The sequence below is a fragment of the Emys orbicularis genome, chromosome 11, assembly GCF_028017835.1.
Source record: "Emys orbicularis isolate rEmyOrb1 chromosome 11, rEmyOrb1.hap1, whole genome shotgun sequence".
In the NCBI taxonomy this organism is placed as follows: Eukaryota; Metazoa; Chordata; order Testudines; family Emydidae; genus Emys; species Emys orbicularis.
In genome coordinates this window covers 77,922,065-77,943,267 of record NC_088693.1, presented here as the reverse complement: position 1 = coordinate 77,943,267, position 21,203 = coordinate 77,922,065, and the positions used below count along the sequence as shown (strand labels likewise).

The window sequence follows — 21,203 nt, the reverse complement described above, 5'->3', positions numbered from 1 at the left end:
GCTATCCAAGCCAATTATATTTGGTACAGTTTAGTATGGAAATAATACATAACATCTTCCTATCTTAACAGACTGATTTAAAAGTCCCCATTGAAGCCATAAATAACATTAAATAAGTACTTTTAAATGGGGGCGGGGGAGAGAAGGTATAGCAGTAAGCATGCAGGTTCAGTGCTTTGTGAGATTTGTGCACGTTTCCCAAGTAATGATTTAAAGAAAATCCATGTCAGTCCTTTCAAAAAATCTAAAATGGAAATTCCTTTTTTTGTTCTAAGATACTATGACTTTTTGTTCCCGTTCTATGGTGTGTATCTCATGTCTCCTGTGCCTCTTTGTTTGTATTTTTCTTTTCTCTGTTTCTCACACTTTGCTGGCCTCTGTCACTTCTGTTTGTGGTCCCTCTGTCAGCCAAACAGGCTGGGCAAGCTGGCTGAACAGGTATAGTGATGCATGTATGTGCTTGTAACGTCCTAAAGTCCTTCTTTCTCAATGCATACGCAGTAAATGTAACCACTTAAGGGAGTTCACTTGAAACTAGTCAAATGAGTTTTTCATTTTAAAGAAGTGCTATTTTGCTCACAGAGGTCACTTCTAGCTGAAGTACAAGAATTCCTGTTTGTTAAGCAAACAGAGGTCACTGTATATTGCCCAGGTTTTTACAGGAAGTGTTTAATGGTTCATTCCCAGAGATGGAGCTCACATTCTTAACCCAGCTAAAGAGCAGCATTGTAGTTACAGAAAACAACACAAGATTTTTTTATCAACGTTGTTACAAAGCACTAAGGCATGTTATTCTAAGGAAACCACTGGTTACCGTTCCAGCCCTGTAATTTTGAGCAGATTACAAACTGGTGTCTTCTTATGGATCCTGGTCCATACTAGGGTGGGTCTAAACTACACCTGGGAGGTGTGATTCCCAGCCCGGGTAGACAGACTCCTGCCAGCTCTGCTTGAGCTCGCATGCCAGAAATCGCAGTGTGGACATTGTGCCGTAGGCAGTGGCTTGAGCTGGCTCCCTGAGTCCAAGCCCGCCAGCTGTGCTACCACATCCACAGCAGAGCTAGCATGAGTGGGTCTACCCAGGCTGGGAATCTCACCTCCCAGCTGCAGTGTAGACAGCCCCCAACGCCATGCTGTGTTGCCCTGTGTGGGATGTGGGGGAGGGAAACAGCTGGGGAGTTGTCTAATTTTCAGTTTATTGGAGCACAAACTTATAACCTGCTCCAAGTTTAAGCACTGTTTGGAATTAAATGGTGCCTTGCGTGGTTCATCCACTGAGACTCAGGTTTGCTTTTAGGTCTAGAAACCACTTATTAGAATTGCTCACTAGGTGGCACTTCCTAACTCCAGCAAAGAATAACCTGTCTCCCCAAGCACTCTGTAAACTTTCAGTAGCTAAGAAAAGATGTTCTAGCCTGACTGGTTGTACATATTGATTATTACCAAAGAGTTTTGTTCTTTCTAGGATTGTGTTATTGGATATAGAAATTGAGTATAGGGAACGGGGTTATGCCTGCATAGAGTCGTCTTATATACTTGAAGCATAGTACATGATCCTGTTTTAGAAGACTGTAATAGTTCCAAAATAAAATTTAGTGCCTTCAAAAGTTTCGGTGCATATATGAGCTACTTCTCTGTTTACTTGCCAATTGTATGAAAAACCAAAGCTGCATGATGGGAATTGGTCGTAGGAAGAGCTCTTTACTGTACTCACAATATATCAGAGACAACACTGTGTGTCAGTGAAAGACAGAGAGGAATATATAGAGAGTGATTTGAAAAACAGAAACAAGATTTTTTGGTTTCTTAAAATTTTCGTCTCCCCCTTCCCACCCCCCCTTTGTTCTTAGGGAACTGCAGGACCAGATCCAACAACAGTCTATGTAGATATGAGAGCACTTCGACACGACAGGTACAGGTGATAATACATAGCACTAACCCCTGAAACACTGCAGACAAGTCTGTTCATCCTCACTGCATTGTGCTTTATGCTGAAAGGTGCTTGTCAGCTCCTGATCCCTCTGCCCACAGCCCCTCCACCCTGGAAGTGTCCCAACCTGCCCTTCCCACCGCTTGTTCTGCCCTCTTGCATCATCTCTAATTTCTGTGCACTAAAACAAATCATAGTGTTTAGATCAGTCAAAATATTATGTAACAGTATTTGTGGTCCTAACTTCAACCAGCTCAGCATTTGAGCAAAGCAACTTAAATTGCAATAACTTAATCTCCCCTTGTCTAGTTCATTTCTAGGGCACACACTGTCATACTATCATAGAGCCGGATATAGGCTTGCAAAGAGATGTCAGTCTGTTAAGACCAAATTCAGCCCCTGGGATAAAGAGGAGTCTTATTTCAGGCAATGGGAGTGGTGCCTGTTTGCCTCAGGATTGAATTTGGCCCCTAGAGTTGGGGCTGGTGCAGTATAAAATAGTGTATATGGGGAGCAGGCGAGGGGCTGTTTTCTTTATGCCCTTCTGTTGTTTTTCCTGCTACACCCAGCTGTTGGCCTCTTGGCACATATATGCACATTTACTGAAGACCAAGTCAGTGCAGGTTATGCTACAGTGGCATTTACTTCCATCCTGGTTTGCCAGTTTGCTTACTAAATTCTTCTTGACATTTAATTTGCATTATCATTTATATCATCCCTGAATTTGGTCATGAGAGTTTCAACAAAGGTGATGTTTCAACTGTAGATGAAGTTTTCAGCTGCCCAGATCTGTGGAGCCCACCACCCCTACAGGAAGCTGAGAGCTGCTTCTTTGTTTAGTGAGGTGAGGCTGGAATGGCTGTAGTCAGTAGGTGCCAGTGTCCTCACTTGAGCAAAATGACGTCAATGGGATCTGACTGGAAGAGAGACGTTGTAGTTTGGCATTTGGTGCCCTTGGCACTTTTGGAATCTAGTTGAAACAGTTGCGAATGCAATTGCTGTGAATTTCTAGCATTGCTTTTGAAATGAGGTTTTGGTGTTTTGGGTCACTCCTAGACGGCCAGGACAATATAGAGGCATTATGGTCACCACTGAGTTCCCAAAGACAGCTGGGGTTCACTAACTGCCAGCTCCCAGTCAGTGAGCACCGTCATGGGCAACTGAGCATAGGCGTCAACAGACAATGTAGGTCAAGAAAAGGGAAAACAAAATTATTAGTAGAGAATAAATGTAAACCCGCTTGCCCATTTTTAAAATGTCGCTGTGAGACCATAAATAAACCTTTACTGAGCAAAAGCATTTCCATTTACCTTTCCAGGGTACGTTTGGTGGAGCGGGGTTCTCCACACAGTTTGCCGCTGATGGAGTCTGGAAAGGTAAGTGGATGGCTTTCGTGGTAAAGCTGTCTCATGAACTGGTTTTTCTGAGTGTTCAGCTTCTTTGCTTGGATATAGTTTTCTCATAAATTGCTTGGGGAGTTAAATATGTTTTTCTAAGTTGAGAGGTGAACTTCATGCCATAGAAATAGGGCCCCCAGAAATTAAAAATAAATTGTTGTTTTAGCCAAGTTAAAACGCAAGCTTCAGGAGTTTAACTTGGGCACAGTATAGCTACACTTGTGTTCCAGCTTCTATTGTAAACCCTTCCTCTTTTCTTTTCCCCCTTACATTTTCCAGTAAACATTGTTTTTGGCTAAAATATTCAGTGCTTAATCTCAGTCCTGAGGTAATTTTTTTCTGGAAGTTGGAGTATAATTGGGTCATCTGTTGTTTTCTGCGTGTGGCAAAATAATAATTGGTTTCCTCACCGCAGTAAATCCACCAATCTGGAAAGGACTGTTGGTTTGACCATGTGAGTGGGTATGATCTACCCAGTTGTCCTTTTCAGTGTAATGGATTAACTACATATTAGAAACATTGTTTGCATATGTCCTGATCAATAATATGACCAAACAGCCCAAATCACTGAATTGCTTTTGTTCAAACTTTGCTTGATTTGTACATTTCATGAGATCTAAGAAACAAACCAAGTTTAAATAAATCAGTTCAATGGTTTTAAAGTTAAAAGCATGGGATGGGGATTGAATCATACAGTGAATGGATTTTTAATTTGAAGCCACCATGTGAGATTCTCACCCCAGCCCCTTTACCCTCCATACTACTCTGGAGATCCTGCCTTTACTTAGCCTCCCCGCCCCGGGACTGCACCGGCTCCTGGAGCAGCCCAGAATCAGGATAGTACAGTGCTGGCTTACAGCCACCTTAGCCTCTGCCCCAAGAATGTTCGAGGCAGAGCACAGACTCTCGTCCATTTCTCTAGGGTTAAAGAAACTCACACACTTTTGCAATCATGCTTTATAGAGAACAAGGGGAGTGAGAGAGCCTAGAATTAATCTCCAGTCAAAGTATTGAACTACTGAGCTCACCAAGAGAGAGGTGAGTTTAAAAAATGAACATGACTTTAACGTTGCGATATTTGTTTCCTGTTGCAGATTCTGCCTGGCGTAAAGGTTATTATAGCACACACTGAAACTAAGGGACCTCTCGGAGATTCACATTTGGGAGAGGTAAAGGTTTGATGCCCATGTAGTCACTATACTTGTAATGACTTTATATATATTTTAAAAATAAATGTCTGCCTGATTGATAGTGGGATAGAAATATCACTTTGTCAGTCCAAAGAGATGAGTAAACCAGGATAGCTGAAACTTTATAATAAAACCAAGTAAAATGTCGACATGCCTAAGCAGATTTCTGCATGCCCTGTCTTATCCTCCATTCTGAACTCTGAGGTAATCCTTGCTTGCTTACAGACCCATATCTAATTAGCAGCCCCGGGTGGTAAAATAAATGTCCCACCATTTCTTTAGCATTGCCTGCCCCCATCAACGCAGAAGATTGGTTTAATAGAGATATTTCCTGATTTTATACAGATCCCTATTTTACAAACAAACAAAGCTTTGTGTGGTATTACATACAGAGGGGCTCACTTAAACCGGCAGGCCTTTTTGATGGAAGAAGCCTGTTAAAAGAAATTCTTTTCCATGCACCAAACTGAAAGAGATCCATTTAAGTGAGCTCTGCTGGCCTCTGAAATGTATTTTTAGTTGCATGTACTGAAGATGCTGTATTTCTACTACTTTTAATTTTATGTGCACTGGAAGTTTATTCTCTTTAAAGATCATTCTTGGCAGTTCTTGGGCACCAAGATTATCAGTGTGACAGATTTCTATTGCATCAGGAAATTCTTCTGTCTAATTATGGCAAAATAACAGTGTCTGTATATAATGCCATGGGTCCCTCGTGTTATGTTTTATGTCCTAGATTTGGGTGAGTAGTCCACACAATGCTACTGGTTATTACACAGTCTATGGAGAAGAGGCACTGCACGCTGACCACTTTAGCGCTCGGCTGAGTTTTGGAGACACACAGACAGTATGGGCACGGACTGGGTACCTGGGCTTCCTGCGCAGAACAGAACTTACTGATGCCAGTGGAGGTGAGAGAGAAAAACAGGTCTTGGTAGTCTCATCTAACATACAGGGGCATTTGTTTGTAACACCTTATGTAGCTGAGCAAGCAAAGAGTAAGTCTGTATTATTATTTATTTGTATTACGGTAGCACCTAGGAGCATGGACCAGGCCCCATTGTGCTAGGCGCTGTACAAACACAGAGCAAGAAGACAGCCCCTGCCCCAGGAAGCTTACAATTGGAGTATAAGATGGGTACAGACAGATGGACAAGTAGAAGGAAATAATGAGACAATGTTGGCTAACTAGACAGGACAGACATAGGGTGAGGAAAGGGATAGAACACACCAGAAGAGAGAACAATGTGATGGCAGCAAGGGTCAGGTTAGTTCCACAGGGTTCTCTCTCCCCCCTTCCCCCAGTGGGTTTACTTAGGAGGGGCTCAGCTAAGTGGAAAGAAAAGGGAAGGGACTGGATGAGTGGGACAGCACAGGGGAGAAGGAGCAAATGTGGAGTGAACATGGTGGGTGCGTAGCATAGGCAGGGGATGGCTCTGCCTCCCCACACAGCCCTGCGTGGCTCCACCCATGTTCTGCTCCAAGGCCCCCTCCTGCTCGCCAGCCACTAGTTGGTTCCCTCTTCTGGGAACCCTGCTGAAGCTAGGGTGGCTGACCTGCAGCCAAGACTTGGGGTGGTGGGGGCTGCCCAGCGCTGGGGGGCCCCCAGTGGTGGGGCTGCCTGCCTGGTGCTCCAGGACTGGAGGGGGGCCATGCGCCACCCAGTGCTCCAGAATTGGGGGGGTTGCAAGCTGTCCAGGACAGGAGGTGCTTGGGCAGCCTGGGGTCCTTTGGTCTTTGGCGGGGGAAGGAGGGCGGGAGGGGCTGGGCCTCAGGCAGAAGGGGCCGGCCGGGGCGGGGGCGAGCCTTCCCAAGCCCATGGTTCACCCACCACCCATGGGAGTGAAGCCACCGTGGAGAGACTGGGGGAGGAGGAGAGTGAAGCAAACAGCCAGTCAGCACAGGGGAGAGAAAGTCAGAGAAATGTCAATAGTCTGTAGAAAATTAAGGCCCCTATCCTGCAAGATGCTGATTAACTTCAGTGAGAAATAAGAAATACTCAATTTCCCAGGAATCCAGGCCCTTAATGTGCACATGTTCATTGAATGTAATGATTCTGAATAATCAGGCAAAATAGGTAATGCATCTGCCCAATGTACTATTTTAACAATGTGACCATCTTCCTTTTTATTTTGGAATTGAAATTGGGAGACTAATAGCACTGGCATATCCGATGGGTATCACATGTGCTACTCCAGTCAGCTCTGCCAGGCACCGCATTCTTCACCTGTGGATAACTCACGTTCCAGTCCTCATCCTGAGATTTCTACTTATACCAAATTATCTGGTGCTTCTGTAGCGTGCACAAGTGGGAATATTTTCCCTGTTCTCCAGAGGTGAAAGCCTACTACACTAACCCCACTGTAGCCGGTCCAATTTAGAAAATTGTGTGAATCTGATAAGTCTCATTCAACATCTGGTACCTGTTGTCATGCTGTCTGGAGTGGCTCACAACCGTGAGGGCCTGTCTCAGGGCAGACTGTCCGTAAACAAGGGCAGACATCCTAAACTGGCGGTATGTTCTATAATTAGATTTCACCAAGCCAATAACAAATGTGAACTCCGGTATCACGGTACCAGTCTTACTATGGAGTCACAGACAGTCCCCTTAGCCTCACCAGTCTATCTTGCCACCCAGACAAAAATCGCACCACAGTAGGTTTCTCCCAGTCCTAAAAGACCAGTCATTCACCCCAGATCAATTGGTATTCCAGACCTTACACCAAAGACAACACTGGCAGCCAATTCTATAGTAAACTAACTGAAGGTTTATTAGCTAAGAAAAGGAAATGAGAGTTATTGAAAGATTAAAGCAGGTAAAATATATTAACAGGTGAGTCACAGTTTGTAACTCCAAATGGTGGCAGAGATGTAATAAACTGCCTGTCTCCCAAAACTTATTTCAGGGCACCCAGAATAACTCTGGAGATCTCCACTTTGCATCTGGTACACTTCCCTGTCCAAGATAGTCCAGAGACTAAGGATCTTTCTTTGAATCTATATTTATAGTATCTTCACACAGAAAGCAAGCTGACAATGTCACTACCCACGTGGGTTTTTCCTTTGTTGAGGATGGGTGAGAAATGCACTTAGACTTTTTACCTCCGACCATATACATTATGGCCACTGGCTTTGAAATTAGCATTTTGTGTTAGTCCTTCATTAGCATTTCACAAGATTTCTTTGATGGGTAATTCAGTTACAAGGGTATTTACCATGTAAATGTTTGCTATTACATTCTGACAGGAACAGATAAGTAAAAACAATACAAGTAACATTCCACTAGTTTTTATGAAGGTAAAACATCTGAATACACACTTACACCTTTAACACTTGGATCTATACTAACACACAAGTGAATTGACCTTAATACTCTGACCTGGTCTGCCAGGTCACACTTTTATCAATGGGTAACTCTGTACAGTTCAGCAGATCTCATCTTGAGTCACTAAGAGGAGCAATGAGCTGGCTCCTAAACACAGGACGCTCTGCCATTTGGGAGAACTATCTATTACATGCCGCTTCTCCTCCTAGGAAATGGGCCGTGAAAATGTTAGGCCAGATGATTAATGGACATGCATGTGAATTTGAGACTTTCTGTTTTTCATATTTATTGATCACCTGAATGTCTTCACTGTTTCCAGAGAGGCATGATGCCCTGTATGTGGTAGGCTCCTTGGATGAAACACTGGAGCTGAGAGGAATGAGGTATCATCCCATTGATATTGAGACCTCTGTGATCAGAGCGCACAAAAGTATTGCCGAATGGTAAGAGGTTCAGAGCTATAGGCATTTTCAGTTAAGACATTTTTCTTTGTGTCCTTTTCTTTTTTTAAAGCATCAAAGCCCAGATTTTGCAACCAAGAATGCTCCGTAGGCAACTTGCCAGGAGCCCTCAGCCACCTTATTTGTTTATGCTTTTGTCAGACAGAAATAAAAAGAAAATAAATTGCTTGTTAGATCAATTAGCTAGGAGTGAAAACAAATGTAGGCCTGCACAGATTATGGACCTAGTGGATAGGGGGGTCCTAAAATCGTAAAACTGCAGGGCTGGAAGGGACCTTGAGAAGTCATCAAATCCAGCCCCCGGCGCTGGGGCAGGGCCAAGTAAACCTCGACCATCCCTGACAGGTGTTACTCCAACCTGTTTTTAAAACCGTCCAATGCTTTAAATTACCCTAATAGTTAGAAAGTTTTCCGTAATATCTAACCTAAATCTCCCTTGCTGCAGATTTAAGCCCATTATTTCTTGTACTACCTTCAGTGAACATGGATGAAACAATTCATCCCTGTCCTCTTTATAACAGCCCTTAACGTATTTGAAGACTGTTATCAGGTCCCTGCCCTCCCCCCCAATCATCTTTTCTCAAGACTAACCATGCCTTTTTTTAACCTTTCCTCTAAGCCTTTTATCATTTTTGTTGCTCTCTTCTGGAGTCTCCCCTATTTCTCCACATCTTTCCTTAATGTGGCACCCAGATTTGGGGACACTACTCCACCTGAGGCCTCACCACTGCTGAGTAGAACAGCACAATTACCTCTTGTGTCTTACATATGACACTCCTGTTAATACTTCCCCAGAATCACATTAGCCTTTTTCACATCTGTATCACATTACTGAGTCATATTCAATTTGTGATCCACTATAACTACCATATCCTTTTCCAGCCAGGTAGTTCCCATTTTGTAGGTGTGCATTTGATTTTTCTTTCTTAAGTGAAGTGCTTTCCACCTGTTTTTACTGCATTTCATTTTGTTGGTTTCAGGCCAATTCTCCAATTTGTCATTTAGAATTCTAGTCCTGTCCTCCAAAGTGCATGCAATGCCTCCCATCTTGGTGTAATCTGCAGATTTTATAAGCATATACTCCACACCCATTATCCAAGTCATTAATGAAAATATTGAATAGTACCAGACCCAGAACTGATCCCTGTGGGATCCCAATAAATACACCCTCCCAGTTTGACAGCGAACCCTTGATAACTACTCATTGAGTACAGTCTTTCAACCAGTTGTGTATCCACTTGATAGTAATTACATCTACACCACATTTCCCTAGTTTGCTGGTGAAAATGTCATGTGGGATTGTGTCAAAAAGCCTTACTAAAATCAAGATGTATCACATCTACTGCTTCCCCCGTCCACTAGATCCATAATCCAAGGAAATTAGATTGGTTTGACATGATTTGTTTTTGACAAATCCATTCTGGCTATTCCTGATAATCCCATTATCCTCCAGGACATGCGAATTGATTGCTTAATAATGTGTTCCAGTGACTTTCCAGGTTTCGAAGTTAGGCTGACTGGTCTGTAATTCCTTGGGTTCTCTCTGTTCCCCCTTTTAAAGATAAGTACTGTTAGCCCTTCTCCAGTGTTCTAGGACCTGCAGGAGTTCTCAAAGATAATTATTAACAGTTCTGAGATTGCTTCAGCCTTGAATACATCTCACTTATCTAATATTCTTTAACCTGTTCTTTCCCTATTTTGGCTTGTGTTCCTTTCCTTGTTAATATTAATTGTGTTAAGTATCTGGTCACCATTAACATTTTCAGTGAAAACTGAAGCAAAATAGGCATTAAACACCTCAGCTTTCTTAGGGTATGTCTTCACTACCCATCGGATCGGCGGGTAGTAATCGATCTATCGGGGATCGATTTATCGCGTCTCGTCTAGACACGATAAATCGATCCCCGAACACGCTCCCCGTCGTCCCCAGAACTCCACCAGAGTGAGAGGCGGTAGCGGAGTCAACGGGGGAGCCGCGGTCATCGATCCCGCGCCGTGAGGACCTGAGGTAAATCGAGCTAAGATACTTTGACTTCAGCTACGCTATTCACGTAGCTGAAGTTGCGTATCTTAGATCGATTTCTCCACCCCCCCCCCCCCCCGTGTAGACCTTAATGTCATCAGTTTTTAGCTCTCCTTCCCTGCTAAGTAGAGGATCTATACTTCCCTTTATCTTTCTTTTGCTCCTAATGTATTTAAAGAACTTCTTATTGCCTTTTATGTCCCTTGCTAGGTGTAACTCATTTCATGCCTTACCCTTTTGGATTTTGTCCCTACATGTTTATGCTATTCTTTTGTACTCGTCTTTAGCAATTTGACCAAGTTTCCACTTTTTGTAGGATTCCATTTTGATTTTCAGGTCACTAAAGAGCTCCTGGTGGAGCCATAGGATATGATTACACAGCAAAGAAAAACCTGTGACTGGCCCATGCCAGCCAAGTCTGGTTGCGCGGCTGTTTCATTGTTGTGTAGACTTCCAGGTTGGGCTAGAGACCCAAGTTCTGGGCCCCTCCCACCCCACAGATTCCTAGACCCTGGCTCCAGTCTGAGCCCAGAAGTCTACACAGCAACAAAACAGCCCCGCAGCCCGAGCTCTACAAGCCCAAGTTGGCTGGCATGGGCCAGCTGCGGGAATCTAGATTGCTGTGTAGACATACCCATATTGGCTGTTACTAGTCCTCCTGTTTTTCCTTCGCATTGGGATAGTTTACAGTTGTACCTTTTAATATGGTCTCCTTGAGAAACTGCCAGTTCTCCTGAACTCCTTTTTTAACTTAGATTTTCTTCCCATGGGACCTTACCTACCAGTTCTCTTGAGTTTGTTAAAGCCTGCTTTTTTCAAGCCCATTGTCCTTATTCTGCTGCTCTCACTCCTTCCTTTCCTTAGAATCATGAACTCTCATATTGAAGCCGTTCCATACCCCTCATCATTTTTGTTGCTCTTTTCTGTACCTTTTCCAACTCCAATATATCTTTTTGAGATGGGGCAACCAGAACTGCACGCAGTGTTCAAGATGTGGGTTTGCCATGGATTTATATAGAGGCAATATGATATCTCCTGTCTTCTTATCTCTCTCTTTCCTAATGATTCCCAGCATTGTTAGCTTTTTTGACTGCTGCTGCTGCTGTTTTCAGAGAGCTATCCACACTGACTCCAAGATCTCTTTCTTGAGTGGTAACAGCTAATTTAGACCCCATCATTTTATATGTATAGTTGGGATTATGTTTTCCAATGTGCATTACTTTGCATTTATCAACATTGAATTTCATCTGCCATTTTGTTGCCCAGTCACCCAGTTTTGTGAGATCCCTTTGTAGCTCTTCGCAGTCTGCCTGGGACTTAATTATCTTGAGCAATTTTCTATCATCTGCAAATTTTGCCACCTCACTGTTTACCCCTTTCTCCAGATCATTTATGAATATGTTGAATAGTGCTGGTCCCAGTACAGACCCTGGGGGACCCCACTATTTACCTCTCTCCATTCAGAAAACTGACCATTTATTCCTACCCTCTATTTCTTATCTTTTAACCAGTTACTGATCCAGGGGAGAACCTTCCCTCTTATCTCATGAGATTCCTTAAGAACCTTTGGTGAGGGACACTATAGCCACTGGATCACCCTTGTCCCCCTCAAAGAATTCTAGTAGATTGGTGAGGCATGAGTTCCCTTTACAGAAATCATGTTGACTCTTCCCCAACAAATCGTTTTCATCTGTGTCTGATAATTCTGTTCTTTACTATAGTTTCAACCAGTTTGGCTGGTCCTGAAGTTAGGCTTACCGGCCTGTATTTGCCAGGATCGCCTCTGGAGCCTTTTAAAAAAATTGGTGTCATATTAGCTATCCTCCAGCCATCTGGTACAGAAGCTGATTTAAATGGTAGGTTACATACCATGGTTAGTAGTTCTGCAATTTCATATTTGAGTTCCTTCAGAACTCTCGGGTGAATCCCATCTGGTCCTGGTGACTTCTTATTGTTTAGTTTATCAGTTTGTTCCAAAACCTCCTCGAATGACACCTCAATCTGGGCAGTTCCTCAGATTTGTCACCGTAAAAGAATGGCTCAGGTTGGGAATCTCCCTCACATCCTCAGTCGTGAAGACTGATGCAAAGAAATGATTTAGTTTCTCCGCAGTGGCCTTATTGTCCTTGAGTGCTTCTTTAGCATCTCCATCATCCAGTGGGCCCCACTGGTTGTTTAGGAGGCTTCCTGCTTCTGATGTACTTAAAAAAAAATTTTTTTTAATTAAAAATTGCTATTACTTTTTGAGTCTTTGGCTAGCTGCTCTTCAAATTCTTTTTTGGTCTTCCTAATTATATTTTTACACTTCATTTGCCAGGGTTTTTGCTCCTTTCTATTTTCCTTAATAGGCTTTAACTTCCACTTTTTAAAGGATGCCTTTTTGCCTCTCACTGCTTCTTTTACTTTGTTTAGCCACGGTGGCACCTTTTTGGTTCTCTTACTATGTTTTAATTTGGGGCATACATTTAAATTGAGCTGCTATTGTTGTGTCTTTTAAGAGTTTCCCTACAGCTTGCAGGGATTTCACCTTTGGCGCTGTACCTTTTAATTTCTGTTTCACTAACTTCCTCATTTTTGTGTAGTCCCCCGTTCTGAAATTAAATGCTACCGTGTTGAGCTGCTGTGGTGGTTTCCCCGCCATAGGGATGTTAAAATTCATTATGTTATGGTCACTATTACCAAGCGGTCCAGCTATATGCACCTCTTGGACCAGATCCTGTTCGCCACGTAAGACTAAATCAAGAATTGCCTCTCCTCTTGTGGGTTCCAGGACTAGCTGCTCCAAGAAGCAGTCATTAGAATTTTTTTGACACCTTAATCTCTGCATCCCGTCCTGAGGTGACTTGTACCCAGTCAATAGGGGGATAGTTGAAATCCCCCATTATTGAGGGGTTTTTTATCACCTCTCTAATCTCCCTGAGCATTTCACAGTCACTATCACCATCCTGGTCAGGTGGTCAGTAGCAGGGCCGGTGCAACCATTTAGGCAAACTAGGCGGGCGCCTAGTGGTTGAGGGCGCCTAAAAGCCTGCTCAGGCGAGGAGCTGGAGTGGAGGTGAGCTGGGGCGGGGGGGGCCGCCTGCAGTAACGGGGGGGCACACAGGGGAACCGCTCCCCACCCCAGATCACCTCCACTCTGCCTCCTCCGCTGAGCACACAGCCCCCGCTCTAAGTCTCCTCCAATCGGCGCCGCAAGCCTACGAGGGGAGGAGAATTAGAGCAGTGCCGGCGTGCTCAGCGGAGGAGGCAGAGCCGAGGTGAGCTGGGGCGGGCTCCCCTAGCAGAGTTAGCTTCCGCGGCGGGGAGGGGGGGCTCCCCAGGCAGGGTTAGCTGCTGCAGAGGGGGGGGCTCCCCGGGCGGGGTTAGCTGCTGCAGAGGGGGGGTAGCTACTGCGGGGGGGGCTCCCCGGCAAGGCGGGTGGCGGGCTCCCCGGGTGGGGGGCTGGGTTAGCTGCCGCGAGGGGGTGGGGTTAGCTGGGTGAGGGGGGAGCGCGCAAGGTGGAAGTTTCGCCTAGGGCGTGAAACTTCCTTGCACCGGCCCTGGTCGGTACTATACCCCTACTGCTATATTCTTATTATTAGAGCATGGAATTACTATCCATAGAGATTCTATGGTACAGTTTGGTTCATTTAACATTTTTACTTCATTTGACTCTTTCTTTCACATGTAGTGCCACTCCCCCACCAGTATAACCTATTCTGTACTTCCAATATATTTTGTATCTTGAGACTTCTCCCACCAAGTCTCTGAGATACCAGTTAAGTCATAATTTAGTTTATGTACTAATACTTCCAGTTCTTCCTGTTTATTCCCCATTCTCCTTGCATTTGTGTATAAACATCTAAAGTGTTGAGCAGGTTCCCTCACTGATTTCCTCTTGTTGTTCCTGTAACCCTATTGTAATTTTCCATGGCCCCAACATCTAACCCTCTGTTAACGTCGCCTTTTTTCCTAGTTAATGGAATAGCAAACTTTAACTGGCCTTCTCTGTGGGCTGGTCCTCCATAACTAACATATATTGTAGCTAATTGAAAGGCAGTCTAAGCACTTTGTGCTACATTTATCTTTGAGCTACACCATATGTTTTGCTCCTTCTGCGTAACGAGAGCATAAATTTCACTTGCTTAGTTAAATGATCAGTTAAGAAAAGAACTTTTTTTAAAGTTGCATCCAAGTAGAAACTTTGAGAATTGCTTGTATCACAGTTTGATTTGAAAATTATTAGTAAATTTGTGTAGCCTTTAGTTTTGGTGTATAATTTGTGGTCTTCTCAGATACTTCTGTATTTTTATCAACATACATAAGCATGCAAAATTATTTGAGTTTACACGTTCTTTTTAATTCAACCTGTTTTAATGGTCTTTTACTCCATAGTATGCTATCAAATAAAAAGACACATGTCACAGAGGTCAGGATGGTGGGGAACTCTCTAATTAGCTGCAAGAACCCTATCATGAAAACCCCCCTTTCTCTTAGCTTTCCCAAATAATTGTCTTTGGAAACTGATATTTCCCATGTTTGATATCTAGTTCAAGGTGATATTTGTGATTGAAAGTTTGAGGAAAATGCCTTCAGATATTTGATTTGCAGGAAAATGGAGGTGAAGGTGGGAACTACAGTTCTGGCGCTTAAAATATTCTAGCTGCTTTCTAGAGTATGACCCCAGCAAAAATGGCTGGAGCTTGGAAAACCAAAGCCATCATTGAGAGAGTCCTCTTCATGATTTGAAAAGAACCGCTTGTGTGAGCTAGGGCATTTGTAGCTGGCATTGTGAACTTGTGCAATAGACTTCCCATGTTAAATCCGAAGAGCATGCGTAGATTGATGCGGTCTGCATGGATCAGCAGCTTCGATTGTGAACACCTCTCAAAACTGGTTAAAAAGGAAGCAGTCAGGCTTTGCCCAACTGCAGCCTCTTGATCTGTGTGTTCCAACTCTGGAGCCACCAGCTCTCTTCTTGGTGTGAAATATGTTTGGCAGTTTTAAAACTTTTAGGCTAAAGGCTGGGATTTTCAAAGGAACCTAAGAGACTTTGGCACCCAACACCCATTGAATTTGGTGAGATTTGCGTGCTTTGCTCCTTTGAAAAGCCCAGCCTTAAGCAACATAAATCACTCGTTAGGCCCTTAGGCTATGTCTACCCTTGGAGCTAGGGGTTTTCAGCTCCCATTCATGCTAGCTGTTGAGCTAGCTTGCTAGAAGTAGCAATGCAGGTGGGCTAGCACAGGCAGCAGTCAGAGTCGGCACAGGCTGCCCTCCCCCAGTGCAAACCCGCCTGAACCCCTGGATACCTCAGAGTGGCTAGCTCAGGTTACTGCAGCTACACAACGATTTTCCACTTGGTAGCTCAGTGAGAGCGAGCGCGGGGGGTGTGCCTACCCAAGTTGGGAATCACACCCCAAGCACATAGTGTAGACATGGCTTAAAACCACTGTAAGGCTATTTAATAACAATCTAAGTCATTAGATACATACCACAAAATATGTACTTAAAAACTCAGTTTGAAGGAAGAAAATATGGAGCTGGAGGGCTGGATTAGAGGTACATAGAATCCCTTAGAGATTTCTTGTGTTGTGCATTTCACATTGTACATGCTGAGTGTACAATGCTAATAGGTGTGTTTGCCATTTGCTGATAGAGCCCTTTCCGTCTAAAAGTGTGGAGTTTACTGATGGTGTTTGTGGATTGGTGGCTGTCTCCCAGGCACCCCCTGGTGCCCTCAGGGCAGCCCTGCAAGCGGTCCCTTGTCTCAGTTTCCCTTCTTGATTCCTCAGATAAACTTAGTACAGCTTCTGGAGTATATAAATTGACCTTCCATGGGGTTAATTTATTACAGAAGTCTCACTACCATAAACCAGAATCCCTCCAGCACAGTCCAAACAATACATTCATCCCAACAGTCCAGCACCAAGTACAGCTCTGATGTCTCTCACCACGCCCAGCGCCCAGTTACTGCTCTTGCGTCTCTCACCACACCCCAGTTCCTCCAGCTGGGGTGCTTCTCTGTCCTGTTTCCTTGCCAGGCAGGGCTCCAGCTCTTGCCTGGAGACATCAGTGGGCTCACCCCTCCATCACTCCCCAGCCGTCAGCGGCCCTCTGATTTCAGCTCTTTGACTCAGAGAGCCAGCAGGCATCTCTCTCTCTGCTCCTCTCAGCCTTCAGCCCTCTCTGGCCTGGGGAAGTTTGTAGGTGACCCCCTGCCTTCAGCTTTCACCAGCCTGCTCTGGCTTCACTGCTCACTGGGGAACTCTCACCGCTTCCCCCTTCAGTGACAGCCCCTCCCGCCGAAGCGCTCTGCCCAGCTGTGCTCTGCCTCTGAGCGCGCTCGCTCTCTCTCCTGTTCTAGATCCCTTCAGCTCTTCTCTCTCTGATTCTGGAGTCTCCCTCTCAGGACTCTGACCTCCCCCTTTGCCTTTGGGCCATCTCCCATGTGCAGGGGCAACTCCACCCTCCTCATTACACCAAGTGAGGACACACCTGGGCTGCAACAGGAGAGCTGGGCCTGGTTTCATTTAAGGGGCCAGTTACCCTGTTAGTGTTTAGTCGTTATAAAAGAGAGAGTTTCCTTTTTGTTCCTTGGACAGTCTGGATACATTAAATGCAAAATAAATAAGACTGTAAATAATTTGAAATCAAGAAACAAGAAAGTTAAAGCTGAACATTCAGTCTTAACTCTGTCCCCATGTATTTATGCATTACAGTGCAGTCTTTAAATTCATGGTTACCTGTTATCTTAGAGGCACATGAATGTTTATAGGAGAAAAAAGATATACTTTGATATTTAATATGTTGTTTGGACAATAATAAAACATAATCAGGAGGTGGCAGAGTCAGATTTTGTTCAACTATAACTTCCACTTTTACACTTTTGTTTCTTATATACTTAGTTTTATATCAACAGAGTTTGTTCACATTTATTGTATTAAGTGACAAAGAGTCCTGTATCAGAGGGGTAGCCGTGTTAGTCTGAATCTGTAAAAAGCAACAGAGGGTTCTGTGGCACCTTTAAGACTAACAGAAGTATTGGGAGCATAAGCTTTCGTGGGTAAGAACCTCACTTCTTCAGATGCAAGAAGTGAGGTTCTTACCCACGAAAGCTTATGCTCCCAATACTTCTGTTGGTCTTAAAGGTGCCACAGGACCCTCTGTTGCTTTTTAAAGAGTCCTGTGGCACCTTATAGACTAACAGACATATTGGAGCATAAGCTTTGCGTCTGACGAAGTGGGTACTCACCCACGAAAGCTTATGCTCCAATACGTCTGTTAGTCTATAAGGTGCCACAGGGCTCTTTGTCGCTTTTTACAGATCCAGACTAACACGGCTACCCCTCTGATTTATTGTATTGCTCATCTCAAGTATTTCCCCAGCGTTGGGGTTTTTTTTCCCAGTTAGCCTCTGTCTCTGAGAACTTTTTTCTTTGGTGGCTATTCATACTAGTTTATTTCCCACACACACACACACACACACACACACACAATTAATGCTTGTTTTATACCAACAGCGCTGTGTTTACATGGACCAACTTGCTGGTGGTGGTTGTGGAATTAGAAGGATCAGAGCAGGAAGCATTGGACTTGGTGGCACTGGTAACAAATGTGGTTCTGGAAGAACATTATCTCATAGTTGGTGTTGTTGTCATTGTGGACCCGGGAGTTATTCCCATCAATTCTCGTGGTGAAAAGCAGCGAATGCACTTGAGAGATGGATTTTTAGCTGACCAATTGGATCCTATTTATGTCGCTTACAACATGTGAAAATACAAAACCACACTGACGCTGAAGCACCAAAATCTAGAGGCATTCTGAATAGGATCTACATTAGTTTGCTGCGGATTTGTAAGCTTTTGAAGACCTTAGGAAAAAAGGAGGTGCCAGTCTTCATGGAACTTCTCTCACACAGCATTGGCCTTCATACTCCATTACAGCTCCTCCATTGGACTGAGAAATTACTGGAATTCTTGAAGGAAATTTGTTAAACTGTCAAGGAACAATTTTTATTTTTTACAATACTTATGAATGTCAGTATCTTAATGCACTGCATAATGGGACATAAAAACTGGGGTGGGGAGAAAACACCAGCTTGAAGACAACTCTTGGGAACAGTGAGGAAAGTTGTGGCTAGCCATCCTCCAGGTTTTCCTCCCCATTCTGGTTTGATGTGTGGTAACTACATTGGCACATAACTTTCATGATTTTTCTTATCTCCACCTTGTCCTCTACTGTATTGCATGGTTTTTGTACATGTTTGAGGTTAAAAATGCAGAGCCATCTTTTATTTTTAATCAATGACTCGGCACAGTCAGAACAAACCAACTCACTCCAATCCTGGATTCTGTGTTTAAAACTATACTATTGTTCAGCCTTTTAGTACCAAGCAAAACTGAATACTGCTTCTTTAACAAGGTTACTCATAGTGCCATACTGGATTCTGTAGCATTATAAACTCTATTGTAGAAAGAAAAATTAGTATCTGGTTTTAAACTACTTGATATACAGGAGGCTTGCTTGCTTTCTTGTTTTCATAATTTCATATTAGCTAAACATTAAATTTGCTTGTTTTCGTAGTGCTAAGCTGTTAATTATTGCCCCGCATAATGCCAACTTTTGAACAATTCTTTTCATTCCAAAGCCAAAAGACTCAGAATCATTAGTGTAAAGGCCTGAAAGCATGATCTCCCAATACATTATTCCCCAAGTATCTGAATTAAAATATTGAACTGAACTAAAAGTTCTGAGAGAATGATGTCTCATCACGGAACACCTCTGATATTAGAGAGCTGGATCTGCCAGGGAGTAAATGTTCATCTTTTAGTTGTGCGTAGACAAACTTTTTTTGTTCAAACTAAAATGTCCAGTTGATTGAGTCCAACTTGATCAATCAACCTCTTGACATTTCTGCCAGATCTACTATTACAGTGAACCTAATTCTGAAAGAGAATGTAAACTCATTCAGCTGCTTCCAATGTCTGAAGACAGGCACGACTTTAGCAAATAATTATTTTTATATAGCTAATAAAGACTATGTGGCTATGTTATTTTTTAAAATAATGCACAAGTTTGGTGAAACAGACAGGTTTTTCTGCAAGGCAAGGTGCCTGGATCAGTGCCTAAGAAATCTGGATGTCAGTTCCCCAACAAGGACACCAAATGACTCTTCTTGGTTAGCAAACTAGAAAATCTTCCCAAAAAAGGCTGTCACATACAGTAGTTCTCTTTTTCCCTCATGGTGTTTGACTGTGGTGTACTGTACAGATACATACCTTGGAACTCTAATTTGACTCTGTTGTAATTATGTACAGAATTGTGTAACTTATTGTTTGAATTAAATGCAGCAGTCTTAGCAATGGACTAATGGACATCCTTGTAGTAAAACAGCAGGCAAGAGGAAAGAACTACTTAACCCCAATTTTCATGTTGTAGTTTTTTAGCAAATAAAACATTGTAAGATTTTTGTATTGATATATTGGTGACAGTGAGATAAGTTGCCTTGTAAAGTAAGATTTAAAAAAGCACATTAAACATTTGAAAATGACTATTGGAAACTTGATTTGCCAAATGTTAAAAGTTGTCATATCTTAACACCCCAAAAAAAAGTTTTCTATTTTCTATATAGAAAGTCCCTATAAAGCAGTTCTGTGTCCACCTTTAGGGTTTGCTAGATACTTCGCTCAGTCGTGAGGTTTGTAAAACTTCTGTTGTGAATTTCTTTAAAACTACTTAAAATCAGGATTTTCTTAGATTTTAATTCTGTGTCCACCACCACCATCTTCAAGACACAATCACTGCAGTGGGCAGCAGCCATCCGAGTAGCTCTCCCCTCTCCTTGAGTGCTGCAGGAGGAGGAAGAAAACCAGCCACTGCCAGTCGGGTCCCACGCTGGCACTCCCAGTTCTTGAGCAGGCAAAGGAGCAAGTTCCTGAGACATTCTCCCAACTCGTTAGCCGGAGCTTGAGCGAGAAGTCTGGCGGCTGTTGTCAGCAGGAGTGAGGGAAGGTTTCCATTCTGAGAGGCAAACTGGATTTGGAGGGAGGCTAGGAACACTGGATGAGCTACAAAGCCTCTCCCTGCGGCAGGTAAGGTGGGAAATGGGAGGGGAACGGATACAGGCCAGAATCTCTTGAGACCAGAATGTGCTGAAACCTGTGGTGAGAGTCTCATGGGAAAGAAGTCTTGTTGTGGGGTCTGAAGTATTTTGTTTCAAGGGAAGTGTCACCTACTTAATACCACCACTTCTTACGGCGCTTTCCTTATAGGTCTTCCATGCACGCAGTGTCCCAGCCCAACCGTGTGTAGTGGATGAGTCCTGGTGAGATCACACACCAGAGGCGTACAGCTGCAAACTGCATATGACTGTAGCAATATATATTATTAAAGGTTCCATAGTCCCTTCCCAAACTTTTTACTACAGAACTCTGAACTATGACAGACATCAGAGATTCATTAATTTCCCAAGTCACCGAGGAGGAAAAGGGAAATAGAATTCCAATAGATGACAATTTTGAGCAGTATGGCTAAGGGAAAATATTAAAGATCTGTTCATACTGAGTCTGTATGACAGATCCTCAAACCTCTTCGATTTGAGAATTTTTGACTGCGCATGATGACAGAAAAATGTCTTTCACGTTCCAAACCCAGTCTGTCTTGATATAAAAGTACTGCAGACGGAACCAGTGTATGGGAAATAGTCTTGAAAAAAATTCTCTCTTTATTTTAGCAATGGAGATAGCATGGACTCCTGTGTCCTGATGTCAATGTGAAGATGGAGATTGGATATTCTAGTTCTTGCCAAAGAGGTTAGAACTTATTGGGTCACCCCACTCCTCCATCCCACACACCCAGGGGAAGTACACTCTGGGCTCCTCCACCGCCAGAGCACA

The 21,203-nt window shown here is 43.5% G+C and overlaps 1 protein-coding gene across 1 annotated transcript in view; it reads left to right on the top strand.

Annotated features, from left to right (window-relative positions):
* Positions 1 to 18,219, top strand: part of DIP2A (disco interacting protein 2 homolog A) — a 215,801-nt gene extending 197,582 nt beyond the window's left edge. The window contains exons 33-38 of the mRNA XM_065412925.1: positions 1,851 to 1,912; positions 3,249 to 3,306; positions 4,422 to 4,496; positions 5,254 to 5,428; positions 8,162 to 8,285; positions 17,829 to 18,219. Coding sequence (XP_065268997.1) covers positions 1,851 to 1,912; positions 3,249 to 3,306; positions 4,422 to 4,496; positions 5,254 to 5,428; positions 8,162 to 8,285; positions 17,829 to 18,081 — 747 coding nt within the window. The 3' untranslated portion in view covers positions 18,082 to 18,219. The remainder of the gene's footprint in view (positions 1 to 1,850; positions 1,913 to 3,248; positions 3,307 to 4,421; positions 4,497 to 5,253; positions 5,429 to 8,161; positions 8,286 to 17,828) is intronic.
* Positions 18,220 to 21,203: the final 2,984 nt, after the last annotated feature.